Genomic DNA, 15,307 nt, shown 5'->3' on the forward strand with positions numbered 1-15,307 from the left:
ATGTTAAAATAATGATTAAATGATTAAAATTTAGGAAAAGTCCACATACCCCTCAAACTACCACCCAATTGACAATGTCCCCCCAAACTACCAAAACATTGTCAATGTCTTCCATTGGCGAAACTACCCTTAAAAAAAAAAAAAAAATCTGGAAAAAACCTAAAAATAAAAACTTTTATAAGAAAAAAAATTTTCTATTTTTTTTTTAAATTGAAAATTTTCGTTTTTATTAAAAAATTTTATATTTTTAATTTTTTTAAATAAAATATTTTGTTTTTAAAATTTTTTTTTTAAAAAAAATCGTTTAAAAAGAATAAAACTTTTATTATTTTAAAACATATTTTTTAAAAAAAAAAAATCGAATAAAATAAAATAAAAAATTGTTTTTTTAAAATAAAATTTTCCATTTTTTTTAAAAAAAATCGTTTTAAAAAATGAAAATAATTTTTTTAATTAAAATTTTCGTTTTTTGAAAAATTAATTTTTTTTTTTTGAATTATAGGGGTATTTTTGATATATTGAGAAATATATAAGGGCATTTTAATCTTTTTGTTAGCCTTGGGGGAATATTGACAATGTTTTGGTAGTTTTGAGAAAACATTGTCGTTATTGAAAGTTTGGGGGAGACATTGTCAATTGAGTGGTAGTTTGAAGGGAGTATGTGAATTTTACCCTAAAATTTATCTATTCCTATTAAGTTAAGATTTTAGAATAACTAGTAATTTAACACGAACGTCGTAATGAAAATTTTCATAATTGATTACTTGGATCTCATTGATATCTTGACGGGACTAAATCAGATTACGTCATAATTCAACACTTGCAATTCTTATTATTTAGGTCTATCCTGTCATTGATTTCTACCGGGGGCAAGTATTATTATAGTTATGCCTATAAATTAACTACTGTACACACAATTAAGATCGGAGGAGACAGAAACTAATGGGCTGCAGACTTTTTTATTTTATTTAGGTTTTTCAATTAAATGGTACATGTAGCATTATTGAGTTGGAATCTGATGTTTTATTTATTTTTAGGTCATTACATCAAATTATAGATGGGATGCCATTTTTTTTTAGCATTAAATACCAAGTCATGTTAAAAAACTAATAATAATAATAATAATAAATAAACATGATAAAACTCTTGCATTTTTTTTAGCGTTTATTTTTGAGTCTTCTCTAAAGGTGAAAAATAAAGAATGATTCTTTCGAATTATGAAAAAATTAACAATATTCTCTTAATAACGAAAATATCCTCAATAAAATAATTATTAAAAATAAAAAATAAAAAACCAAGTTCTGAAAATTTAGAAATTTTCGTTTTTTTTTTTTTTTATAAATAAAATTTTAAATTTTTTTTCTTCTAAATTTATTAGAGTATTTTTGTCTTATTAAAAAGAAATTAGGGTAATTTTATCTTTTTGATGGCTTTATTTTCTTTTTGCTGGCAAAATAGGGATCAATTTGAAAAGACTTGGGTCATAATAGATTATTCAATAATGTTCTTATTTTGTATGGGTTATCAATTATCATGTCATACCCGACATTTTGTTACGGTTCGAGTAAGTTGGCATTTTGTAAGGCCTATCAGCGACAAAAATGATTTGATTTGATCCACCAAAAGGGCCCACCAGACACATAATTGGGCTTCAACTCAATCTCTTAGAATTGGGCATCATATCCATTTGTATTTTTGACTCAAATTCCATTCAAAAAGCACCGACCTTTTTCCTTTAATTATTAACAATTTAAATATGTAATTGTAGAGGTTGTGTGGTAGAAGAATTTTGAAGTCCACAATTGAGATGATGAAAAGAGATTGGGTGATGAGATTTTTTGGAACCGGGATTTAATTATTTATTCGAATTGCTAGTAATTTTAGAAAGTCTATAGGAGATTTTTGAAGTATCTATCCAAGCAGATGTACTATAGTTATAAACTACCAATTATTCTAAAAGCGAAAGCTTTTAGGACAAATAGTGATTTAACATAGTATCAAAGTCAGATGTCTTGAGTTCGAACTCTAACTCCGTCAATTTACCCCAATTTAAATCAAATATTTCACGTGTTATGCCTCACCTATTAAAAGAAAGTTTGAGCCCGTATTTGAGCGGGAGTGTTAAAGTATTGATTAATATATATATATATATATATATATATATATATATATAATACTACTAATTTGCTCCAGACAAAAGAAAACTCGAGTATCTTCATAAAATAGAAGCTTCTAAAAGGGTTATAAGCCCAAATGGAAGCTTCTGAGATTGGTTAAACACAATGCACAGCATTTGTGCACATCATGGGCTACGTAGTAAGACATTTGTGCCGAGTATGTTTGGTTGCTGTTTGGAAACAGGGAAACAAAAATGGAAAAAGTTCAATTTTTGTGTTGTTTTTAATGGGGTTTTGGTCCTTAGAACTGATCAAACCGTGTTGTTTTTCTGCGTTCTATTACATTATTTTAATATTTCTCTTTTCAAAAAGTTCAATTTCATGTACTGGTTTGTTAGAGTTATCCAGAGGGGGGAAGGCTCTTTTACTGTTGAAGGGAGTCATGCATGACCTCTCATTTGCGTGGAGTATGGAAGATATTGCAAGACGAAAACGGTTGAGGCATCGGAGGAGATGGCCAGATGGGAATAGAGTTTGCGTGGGTTATGGAAGATTTGGAAGGTATTTTAAAATTAAGGCATGTTTGGGTGTGCGTTTGAGGACCTAAAAATGCGTTTAACACTTAAAAAGTTCGTTTGAAGAAAAAAAATATATGTTTGGTAAAAATAATTGAAAACACTTTTAAGCCTTCAAAAAGCTTAAAAATGGTCAAAACTCACTTCTGACAAAAGTTTAAAAATGAAACTTTTATCAAAAAACATTTTTTAACTTAAAAACTATATTTTTCAAACACAACCCAAACATGCTCAAAGACTAGTTGCCCAGAATATTTTTCCGTTCAAATGGAACCCAAAACTGCAACATCATGTGATTTTATCATTTGCGCATATAACACATCTAATTTGCGCGGATACATGTAACTTGTTTATAGACCTGGTACAACAAAATTTGTATAAATTTTTTTTTCATGAGATAATAAGAGCATATTTGGAATTGCGTTAAAAAATAGAACTTCCGTTTAAAAAGAAAAACATACAAAATGCAGTTTATGACTTTTTTTTTTTAAAAAAAAAAAAAAAAAAAAAATCAAAAAATCAAAATAGTGTTTTTAAATTTTTACCAAACAAACCAATTTTTAGGTGGCACAACATTTTATGTACTATTTATTTTTTTATTTTTAACTCTTTAAGGCAATTATATAGAGGCTATAAGTATGATAATACGGTGTGTAGAGACTTTGACTCCTTGAAGAAGCCCATTTATAACTTAGAATATGGGATGCTAAATTGTACTTGAAAGCCCATCAAGGCCCATTAATAAAACATTGAGTAATATCTTGGGCTCCATGCTTGTCCAACCCCTCCAACCCCAAGAGGGGGTGATTCTGGGCATCCCATTTTGGCAAAAGTTTTAGATTTATGGCATGTTTAGGATTGCATTTACGAGGCCTAAAAATACTTTTAACACTCAAAAAGTTCATTTGAAGAAAAAAGTACTTGTTTGGTAAAAAAAATTAAATGCGCTTTTAAGGATCTAAAAATCCTAAAAATGCCCAAAACGCACTTTTAGCAAAAGCTTAAAAATGAAGTTTTTGCTTAAAAGCTTTTTTTTTTTTTTACTTAAAAGCTCTATTTCTCAAAAGCAATCCCAAACAGACTCTTAAAATCTTCGTAAACTCGGGTTTTAAATTGACCAAATTGAAGAAAAGAAAAAAAACGGAATCTAAAAAGAAAAATTAGAAAAAATACAAGGGCGTTCTAAAATATTTTCACTTATTTAAATTTGTAGAGAAAGTCATAAGATATAAAAATAAATAATCCATTAATTATAAAAATCATACATGATTTGTTATAAACACAAGGATAGTGATTTTTAGTTATTATATGTTCATAAATAATTTTAAAAATAATTAACTAATAATTATCATGGATGTACGACAAAGTGTATAGACTATGATGATATTTACTTTATATAAAAATGAATAAATCAACAGGCAATTTTCATCTCAGTTGTCTTGTATGATAGTTATATAATAGTTTATCAAATAATATTATTTTTACGAGAAATCATCATTGGTGGTAAGTAGTTTTAAATTAGGTACATTGTTGATTGTTCTCTTTATTTTGTCAAACAATTGCGTAAATAACAAACATTGCTTAGTCGTGTTGATGTCTCTTTGAATTTTTAAAACTGTTTATTATGAATATATTTTATTTTGACCCTACTTTTTTTTTATTTAAAAAAAAAAAAAAGGTTTTTTAGTGGGTTGTTTCGTCGAATTATTGCCAAAATTAATAGGGATTATGACTTCTGAACTTGATGAACGGATGTGATTCCATCACAATAAATTATCGGACTAAAATGAGTCAAAAGATTTTGGGTAATATTAATCATGCCATCTTCTACACTCACCTTTTGTCATCTTTCACAAAGGAATTTCCATGTGACATGATTCGTGAGTACCTTGTCCAAATCTTTATTCAGGCATGGAATTTATATACGAGGGACACTGTACGAGATTTATTTGTCAGAGTCGGTAGTTAGACAGTCTAAGATTTATTTAGACATGTAGCTCACATAAGGTGTTTTTGACACCCCCAAATTGCTAACAATTTAGATATCTTTCTTTCAGGTATGAAATTTATATTTGAGAGATTCACCTGTTTAAGTAAGTGGCCAGACAGTCTAAAATTTATTTAGACAGATAAGTCTCATAAGGTCTTTAGCATGCCCAACTTGCTGACAATTTAGATAAGTAATTGTTGTAAATCATTATCCTCTTAAGAGATGTTGCCAAAACCATTCAAATTAAGAACTATTTAACAACTATAAGAATGGGTTCTTTCAACGCTAGTTCCAGCTAAGTTTCACAAACTCATGTCTATTATTTGATAATAAGGACAGCCAATTCTTAGGCGACAATTATCATTACAAGATTACCGAATCGTCAATAATATTCACGAGCAAATTCTTATAGGAAAATCGCAAATACTAATGACTAGGTCTTACACGAAATCTTTCTTATTATTTGTTTAAATTACTAACAATTCAAATATCCGAAGCTTGTCAAAACCATTGAAAGAACTATTTAACAAGTGGCTCAACAAGTGGCTCAAGTGGGTCTAGAGCCATAAATGAGTTGAAAAAAATAACTCCATCAAAGCACTTTCAAAAGGCCATAAAGTCTTCGTGACCGTTTCCTCTCTTAAGTCATGACAAAAGGATTTGGCTTCTCTTTGTTATATGTATTAATACAATGACGACCTTTAGAAACAAAGTTGTATTTTATATATGATTTGGAATAATATTCAATAATTAATTTTGTTCTGAACATAAGGTTTTTAATGCATCAATATGCATTTTGTAGGAGTTTGGAATTGATTCTAGAGAGAAAATTTGACGGAAGTCAAGAAATCAATTTTTTTGGGAAAACTATATTTATTCCTTCGGATTAACAATCTATATTGGCAATGTCACTTAACTTATTATTAGGATTGCAATGTCTCACTTTCTATATTGGCAATGTCTCTTAACTTATTATTAGGATTGCAATGTCTCACTTTCATTAGAAATTTGTGTTAAATCATAACCGGAAGGGTTTCCTTAATATCGTTATCACAAATGTACAAGTCTTTGTGACCGTTTCCTCTTATGGGTCGTGTCAAAAGTGTTTGCTTCTCTTTGTTGTGATACAATGACAACCTCTCTGTATTTCACGAAAATTAATTTTAAAGTTTAGTGGGTTGAAATCAACTATCAATAAAAGAGACTCTTTTAGAGGAGACTACTTAAATTCTAATATGATCGAAGTTTCTTATAAAATTAAGACTCTTTTAGAGATGACGGTTTAATAAGGCTGTACTCTAACGCGTGTTTGACTATGATTAAAGCTTCTAGAGCCTATTTACAGGATTCAAAAGTCCAAATTTGAGGGGAGAAGCCTTAGGAACGAGATTAGAATAGTTTAAGACTTCTTTAAACTTTAGAGCTTTTATTAGATTTGATTCGACTCACCAAATTATTTTTTCGCGACAATCCTTTACTTCATAGCATTATTGAATGAGAAATGTTTCTTTACATTTTGGGGTCTATACTGTGTACAATTCTGTTAAGTTGGCATACACCATCCACCCTAAATTAAAAAAGGACAAAAAATACTAATGGTTGATGGAATATGCCAACTCAGCAGAAATGTACAGACGAGATGGATGTCAGAATGCCAAAAAAAAAAAAAAACATTTTTCTTATTAAATTGCAACATTTGTTTCTATAAATTATCTTTCGCCCAAAAAAAAAAATCAGAAAAATTATACAATTATGATGTTAAATAGTCATCCAATTATATGCTGGAATCACGTAAGATCTTATTAAGATTATTACCAATGTTAACATCTCTTTCAAAAAATTTAAATAATATGACATCATATACACCGTTAAATGTATTAGCTTCAAAATCTGAAATCTGACCATAAGACGACTATTCACTTTTCAAAGGGTGATTAGTAGTTATCCGTTTGATTTTGAATAAGCACAATAAGTGGTGTGGAGTGAGTCTAATTCACGTCGTCGTTTGACAGTTTACACAACAATAATTGAGAGTCTTCAATTAGAAGTCATGGCTAATTAAGGCAGCCTAGTCAACTCATAATACAAAATAGCTGTCAAAATAGATTATATTAAAAGTCAAAGACGACCGTTATCTTAAATGTTATCCATACGCGCGACAACATTAAATGTTATCTTAAATGCGCCTCTTCCAACTGTCGCCACTATTATTTGCTTGGTCAGACAAAGATAGACGAATTCCTTAACAATTAATCTGAAAATGATTTGTTGAGATTTGAAAAAATCAATTAATTAATTTATATATCCTAAAAAATTCTAGCCTTTTGATCATAATTGGAGTATATCTGGACGACTATAAAAAATTGCGCATGGCGGTGGGGAAATTGAAGAATCTTAATCCTGAATGCAATCTAATTTAAATAAACATATAATTAATCATATTCATATTATGTCTACCACCATCCAACCTCCACCTTCTCTGCATACTGTTTGCTAACATTTTTTTTTTTTTTTTTAACTTAAAAAAGTTAAAATGTTAATAAATAATTTATCTTGGGGCAAATCACCCTTGGCCACCGCAGATTTTATGTGTTAAAGTCCTGATTAAATAATTAAATTTATCTCTTTTTATTAGCTTAAATTTTTAGGATAAATGATAATTTAACATGGTATCAGAGTCAAAAGTATTAGGTTTGAATTCTAACTCCGTCAATTCACTCTAATTTAAATTAAATATTTCACTGAGCCCACACATGAGATGGAGTGTTAGAGAGTTAATTAAATTATTAAATTTATTTATTCCTATCAGCTTAAGCTTTTGGGATAAATGGTGATTTAACATGATATCAGAATAAAAGGTCTTGAGTTTAAACTCTGACTCTGTCATTTTAATTAAATATATCACGTGTTTGGCCTATCTATTAAAATGAAGTTTGAACTTATACATGAAAGGAGTGTTAAATGATTAATTAAATAATTAAATTTATCTCTTCCTATCAACAAAAGCTTTTAGAATAAATAGTGCGCAATTTAACATGGGGTGAAAGTTTAAAACCTTTAACTGCACTAATTGCTAACTGCTTTTAAAAGCAGTTAGCAGTTATTGGGTTTTTGAAAACCGCTAACCATATTATATATATATATATATGGGGTGAAAGTTTAAAACCTTTAACCGCACTAATTACTAACTGCTTCTAAAAGTGGTTAGCGGTTATTGAGTTTTTGAAAACCGCTAACCACCTTTTAAAAATATATATATATATAGGGAGAGGGTGAGTGATTGACGAGAGGGAGGGTCGGGCAAGACAGAGAGGGGTGGGAGCGTATAAAATCTTTGCATAATCTACACTCCATTCCCTACGTAATTCTTGAAAGAGAAGATTGTTATGCTTCTCTTTGGAAGAAAATAAATTACGATCGTTTGGGTCTCCATTTAGCAAGAACACTTTAGAAGGAAGTATGGAAGTTTACAGTGCAGAGTTCTTGATGGTGGATACTGGAGAGAGTTGTGAGGGTTTTAAACAAAGCATTTGATTTGTTTGAGAAAAAAAAAAGTTTGTCCATTTAGGTGGAAAGAATGAACAATTCGTTTGAGCCAGTGGCTCGTCCTCAGTACAATCTGCAGAGCAGAATTCTCCCTAGTTTTCCCACAAAACTAATTGTCCCACATTGCTCAGTTAAAGCAAGCACTCAACATTTATTATCTATAAATAGGATGGGTTAGCCGGAAGCAAACGCACAACTTGGTGCAAGCCCATGCGCAATCTAGCTGGCTTTTTAGCCCAACTTGAGAACTCGTGAGTTCACGCTTGCTTAAGGAACTTCCCTTGGTGACTCTAGCTAAGCCTAATTTTTTTTTTTAAAAAAATTGGTTAATTGCTAACCGGGCAGTTAACCGCCTAGCTATTAGTGGATGTGGTTAGTAAATTTTACTAACCGTCTAAGCGGTTGCGGATAGCGGTTTTAGCCACTAACCGCTAACCGCAACCGCCTTTTCACCCTAACATCCAGTCCCTACCAAATTTAAAAAATGTTACAAAATTTTGATAATTTCTTCTAAATTTTAAGTATTTTTATGAAATGAACCTCTAAAATTACTTTCTAAACACCAACAGTAACTATTACTAAACATCTTTTTTCGTCAACAGGTTTAGTGTTCATGTATTTTTTTTTTTTTTAATCTTTTATTTTTCCACCCTCTTGGGCCCTTGGCCCTAGTTTGGGTTATTTTCTGACACCCAAACGATATTGAATTAATTGAGAATGCCATGGAATTCAAAGTTTTTCAGTCAACTTGAAAGTTGGAAGCATGTGCTTTATATAATTTTCAACAAAAACGACATTTCAAAGTTGGAGGGTGGGTGTTACAATCCTAGTGTCTTATATGAGTTAAGATTAATCTTAACCATTTGTATATAATTTTTTAAATACCGTTTTCTTCCAAACTGATTTTTAATTGTGAGTTTTACCTAAAGTTTGTATAATTTAGTATCAAAGCTAGTCACCACGTCAAGTATGGGATTAGACGCAATTCATTGAGTATGGGATTGACTAAATTGCGACTTTGTGATCGAGTCACGGAGGAGGCGATTTATAGGTCGGATTAAAATGTCTTGGTACCATATATGAACATAGTATTAAGTCATTGAATACTGATAGATGAATGAAGTTGCCAAAAACAGAGATGTCTATCATTGGATTAGTATCGATAGAGTGAACCACCGTGGACGTTAACTATAGAACGTGGTAAAGTATTACGATTCTAGTGTCCCATATGGGTTAAGTACAATCTTAACTATATATATATATAAACTGTTGGGCACCATTCCCTTATAGGCCCATTTTTTAAGGGTAAATTATACCTAAAATTTATATCATTTCTCTTAGCAAAAACGACATTATCTCTTAACATGTGAGAATGTGTATAGCTTTTTTGTTTTTTTTTTTCAATTATTTTGAATCTGGTTTTCAATCTTAAACTTCGGGTGTGTCATGTACAACTTCAATCCCCATTAAGCTTTTGTCAAAGGATATAATATGGAGACACTGGAGAGTGATGAAAACTTTACGTATCATGCAACTGATTATTATTATTATTATGCTTCCTAAACCCAACTGATGATGCACAAACATAATCGATTATACGTAAACAAGAATCTCAGTTTTGAGAAAGAAAAAATTACTTATATTCACTTTAAAAACAGAAAAGAAAACCCAAAAGGAATTTGACAACTGATCGACCAGAAATCAAAACACTCATACAACCATAAGCTGTGTAAAACCAAACGGCGGGTGAGGGGACAACGGAGACAACGGAGGAACGCTGAAAACGCCTTTAACATCACACTCCCACACCGACGTCCAACTCGACGGCGTCAACGGTATATCCCTCGTGCAACTAGAACTAGCTGTGTTTTGGTGGGACTCCGTCGACCTCTCCTTCTTCACCACCACCGTCTCCTCGGCTGCTTCCTCCTCCTCACGACGCCGTTTTCTCTCGCCAGACGCGGCCTTCGTTTCTAACTTCCCGGCTTCGAGTGGGAAGTTGAGGATGGCTTTTGAGCCGCGGAGCTTGAACGCGGCTCTGTCGTAAGCCTTGGCGGCTTCGATAGCCGTGTCGAAGGTCCCCAGCCACACGCGCGAGCCGCGACGGTTGGGGTCTCGAATCTCCGCCGCGTACTTGCCCCACGGCCTTTGTCGGACCCCTCTGTAGTGCTTTTTCAATTCAACACTTGGGTTTTCCTGTACGGGCAGCGACAGTTCGGGTTGGGCATTCAGGTTCCCAAATTGGATCCACTCTGTTTTGCTTTTGCCCGGGAGCGAGATCTTCAGCGCCGGTTTCCGATTCGTTGGAGACCCAGACTCGAATTCGAAGGAACAACTGCTGTTGGGTTGGGTTTGGGGAGCTCTGAGATCCACCAACGAAGATTTCGCTTCAGATTCGAAGCACCCGTCGGTCGATTGCGAGGTTGAGGTGAGGGATTTGGGCGTAGTGAGGTCGATTATTTCTGGGTTCGCTTGGAATTGGAAGAAATCGGTGTCGAAGGTGAAGTCAAAGAAGTCGTCGGAGCTGAAAGGGTCTGGGATTGCCATGGAAGAGCCGGAGCTCGAAGCTTGGGAACCGACAGAGTCGGACAGAGATTGAGACACAAAACTACCCACTGGAGAGGCCTCACCGAGCAAGTGAAGCTTAATAAGCTCTAATGCGGAGGAAACTCCTTCGAATGGGGTCGCCATGGATAACAACAGAGCCTCAGAATTCAGAAAAGCTATGAAAATGTTGTGAAAGGATGGGAGTGGAAGAGGCAGTGGAAAGATATATATAGAGAGATCGAAGAGGGATTTGAATTTCAGAATGTCAAAAAGAAGAAAAGACTTGGTTTCACACCACCTTCGACGTTGCAAGCAGGAAACGTCGTCTAGAAAGAAACTTTGCTTCCCTGGATGTAAGGAGTAGGTGTACAATATTTTTATCACCCTCCGATTGTCTTTGTTGGAAGTCAAACTTCGGCATCATGGACGGCTGGTATTGGGGGGATCTGTTCTCTCTTGTTGTTTCTATTTGAAGCTTTTGTTCATATGCCGGATGAAATGGATATACACTAAAAAAACATTTTGTCTTAAACAATTAATACTAAAATAATACGTTGTGGTTGAGAAAAGAGCCAAAGAAGGGCTTAAGATTTGGTCATGGCTAATTAATTTAACAACATTTCCTTAATTAATTTTTATTTCTAAGCACCTCTTCTTTTATGATTGACGCCATTGTCAAAAGAGTGTAGAAATATTGTCCTTTACGTGCAAGCAAATGAAGGATTGATTCAAGAAGGTGACTTTGTTATCATCATCAATAGTGACATTATTGTTCTAGAATAACATTAGAATCGTTTCACTTAGGGCTGCCAATTTTGACACGACCCGATAACCCGACACGAATACGATACGAAATTAGCGGGTTTGGGTCATAAACGGGTCGACCCGTTTATGAGTATCTGGCGGGTCATGTCACGGTTCGACCTGCGGGTGACCCGCCAAACCCGTTTACCTTTTTTATTTTTATTTTATTTTTATTATTATATATATATAAACTTTTAGCCTACAAGAAAAACCAAAAAAGTAAAAAACGCATAGTCTCCTCCAGATATTTTTAACTTTTAGCCTACAAGAAAAACCAAAAAAGTGAAAAACGCTCCTCCAGATCCAGATCGACTTCCAGGCACCTCCAGAGTCCAGACCCTCTTGCCGTCTTGCGAGAGTGAAGAGTCCAGACTCCAGATCCAGATTTTCAGAGTCCAGTCCCCGATCGGCCTCACTCCTCAGTCCTCACGCAACCACGCCCACGCCACCGCCGCTCCTCTTTCTTTCTCCAACCTTTTCCATTTTTCCTTTCTTTCTCCACTGCCGCTCTCTCTCTCTTCGCTCACTGCTGCTCTCCCCCTCTCTCTTCTGCGCCGCTGACATCGCATTGTCCAGGCTCCCTCCAGCAAAGCAAAGCAACAGAGCTTTTGAAACGGGTCTCACGGGTCGTGTCGGGTGACCCGTGAAAAAACCCGTGTCGAGTCGTGTCAAAGGGTCTGACCCGTTTATTAAACGGGTCGACCCGCGGACCTATTTTGCCACCCCTAGTTTCCCTAATGCTTTTTTGGAAAAGAATTTTTTTTTTTTTTTTTTAATACTCGGTTCGCATTTTTGTTATATATATATATATATATATATATATATATATATATATTTTAACCAAAAAACAAAAAACATCATCTAAAAAGTTTTATCAAACGAGCTCATTGTTGTTTTTTATTATTATTGTTTATGGAATGTGAAGTCTGAGTACAAAGGCCTGCAATGACTTTTAAAACTGCTTTTTAGGGAAAAGTTCAACAAGAGAAAGAAAGTGTTAGAAGGGTTCATAGTTGGATTCGGTGAGGCTACGATGATGCAATGAAGATGGGTATTTTGGCAGGGTTTAGCTAGGGGTCAGATTACCCCACATGAGCTCTTTTATATAGGCTAATGCCCTCTTATGGTTTGGGGACTCTCGCCAAGAGTTTGTTAACTCACGGTCATAGGTGAGGTCAAGAATTCTCAGTTGCTCTGTTTAAATAACCCATGTGTCACTCACTAACATATGCTGGTTAAAGAGGTCAAAAGTTGAAACGAGCTACATGGCGTTTAATATTTCTTATTAACCGCTCCTCTTAAAAATTAAAAAGCAAACTCGTCAACGTTAAAACTAAAAAGGACGCCACGATTTTTGGGGCTTGAAAATCAATGACAACATTAGATATTGAGACCAAAATAACTTTTTTTTCTTAATACATGCTATTTCTCCATCTTTCATCCATTTTTTTAAAAAACCTATCATTGAATCTGTTTTCTTATATGTACGTTTCTACTTATTCAATGGTTGATTTTTCAAAAAATAAAATAAAATGGTGGAAATTGATGAGAATTGGACAAATGGACGAGAAGAGACAAAAATAGGTTCACATTAAACAACAATGAGTAAAGAGAGTAAAGAAAAACTTCGAAAAAAAATACAAACGAAAATATGTAGCAAATTGATTTATTTTCAAATTTATTATTAAATAATTAAATTATCTAGGTAAACTTTTATATTTAGATTGCGCTTTTAAATTAATTATTGGTTGATGAATTTTATATATATATATATATATATATATATATATATATATATATATATATTCTTTTTACATTTACATATTTTAATTGTAAGAAGTATATAATTGTAATTGCTTGATATTAAGAACAAAAAAAATGATCATATTAGCCCCAATTAAATTATAAACAAACTCATATCGAATAAATAAATCCATATTTAAGAAGAAAAAAGTTTAATTACCAAATTCGAAGAACATATTTTACCATAATGTGAACAAAAATCTTAACTCCGCTACTATTCAACTGTGAAGTTGAAGCAATTGGAACCTCTTCCGCATAACTCAGAGGAACTAGTGTTGACCTTCTGCATAATTGTTGATGAGGATAAGTTTGAAGTTGCTGTGTTGCTTCCTTAATATGTTTGTCTTTAAAGATAATGTCACTGTTGATGATGATAAGGAAGTAACACAGCAAGTTCAAACTTTTTGGGAGGGATAATGTCTTTCTGTAACTTTCCATAGATCATAACGATAATGTCACTGTTGATGATGATAACATCAGTACTTAATTTAATTTAATCACCTTGAATCAATCCTTCATTTGCTTGCACGTAAATGACAACACTTCTAGAATGTTTTTGACATGGCTCCGAAATGGATCGATGTGGATGGTGTTGTGGTGGTGCTCGTGCTGGGTACGCGACCAATCAATTTTCTGCTTTGTGGGACCGCACGTCCTTTCCTAGCCGCCGGCTCTCATTTCTTCTTTTTTGAGACATTTCCTTCTTCGCTTGATCTGCAAATGCCTTGATTGTCTCTTCCGCATTGATGAATTCTTCGGCCTTTGCTATGAGCTCTTTTAGATGTTGGGGTGGTCTGTGGGCTACCTCCACCTTGAATGGACTATGGGGCCATATCCCTCCCAGGAGGGCTTGGAGGACCACCTTCTCATCTAGGTTGTCGATGGCGAGTTTTTCTTGGTTAAACCGTACCATGTAGCTTTTCAACGACTCATTTACTTCCTGTTTCATAGTTAGCAAGTAGGTCGCTGGCCAACGTCGCCAGCAGCTTTCAATGAAATGTGACAGAAAACCCTTACCCAATTCAGCAAAGGTCCCAATTGAATGGGGAGGTAGGCTACCAAACGCCCACCATAGGATTGCGTCTGATGAAGTTTGTAAAGCCATGTGAGCCCGGTAAGTCTCCAAATGATTCGATCGAACTACGGCAGTCGAAATCTGGAGGGTAGGTTTGCTTCGGCCACTTTCTTGATGAAAGGTAAGTCCTTTCTGCGGAAGCCCTTGAAAATGTGTGTGAGCCATTCAGTTGCTGCGCCATGTCCTCCAATTTGGCTTGGAATGCATCCATTCTCGCGTCAGTCAAGCCGCTTTCTCCATTGAGATCAAACGGCCCTTCTGGTCCGTGGGGTTGTTTGTGATGATTTTCTTCGTCTGACGAATCTTTCTGCTTATGTTGATTCTCAAAGCTCTGTTGCAGCAGGAGCTCCATTATTTCTGATATATGCTCCAGTTGAGATTCCAATGTCCCTAGGCGTACATTGGTTGGTAGGTGTGACCAAAAGGTCGGCGGTATCACAGGTGGTTCTTTTGTCTCATGGTCATTCGTGTTGTGTTGGTTAAGATTCTTAGGTTTGTGTGCAGGGATAATGTGATCATTCGTCATGTTGTGAGGGTTTCTGAGATGGCCTTGGGATCTCGTGGCTAGGGCCGGCAATTTTGACACGACCCGCGAACTCAACACGAACACGACACGAAGTTTACAGGTATTGGGTTTGGGATTACCGGGTTCGGGTCTTAATCGGGTCTACCCGATTAAGACACAGTTATTTTCGTGTCTGGCGGGTCTACCTGGCGGGTCGACCGGGTGACCCGCCGGGTAGACCCACCAAACCCATTTATTTTTATTTTTTATTTAAAAAAAAAAAACCTAAAGATTAAAGTAAACTGTAAGTCTGCAAAGAGTAAATAAGCCCTAAAATTCTAAATC

The 15,307-nt window shown here is 34.2% G+C and overlaps 1 protein-coding gene across 1 annotated transcript; it reads right to left on the reverse strand.

The window, feature by feature from the left end:
* Positions 1 to 9,736: 9,736 nt before the first annotated feature.
* On the reverse strand, positions 9,737 to 11,086 carry LOC132173348 (ethylene-responsive transcription factor 5-like). Its single transcript, XM_059584820.1, has one exon. It carries the CDS (start codon positions 10,917 to 10,919, stop codon positions 9,939 to 9,941), a length of 981 nt encoding a protein of 326 aa, XP_059440803.1. The 5' UTR covers positions 10,920 to 11,086; the 3' UTR covers positions 9,737 to 9,938.
* Positions 11,087 to 15,307: the final 4,221 nt, after the last annotated feature.

This window comes from Corylus avellana, chromosome ca3 (genome assembly GCF_901000735.1).
Source record: "Corylus avellana chromosome ca3, CavTom2PMs-1.0".
Taxonomy (NCBI): Eukaryota; Viridiplantae; Streptophyta; class Magnoliopsida; order Fagales; family Betulaceae; genus Corylus; species Corylus avellana.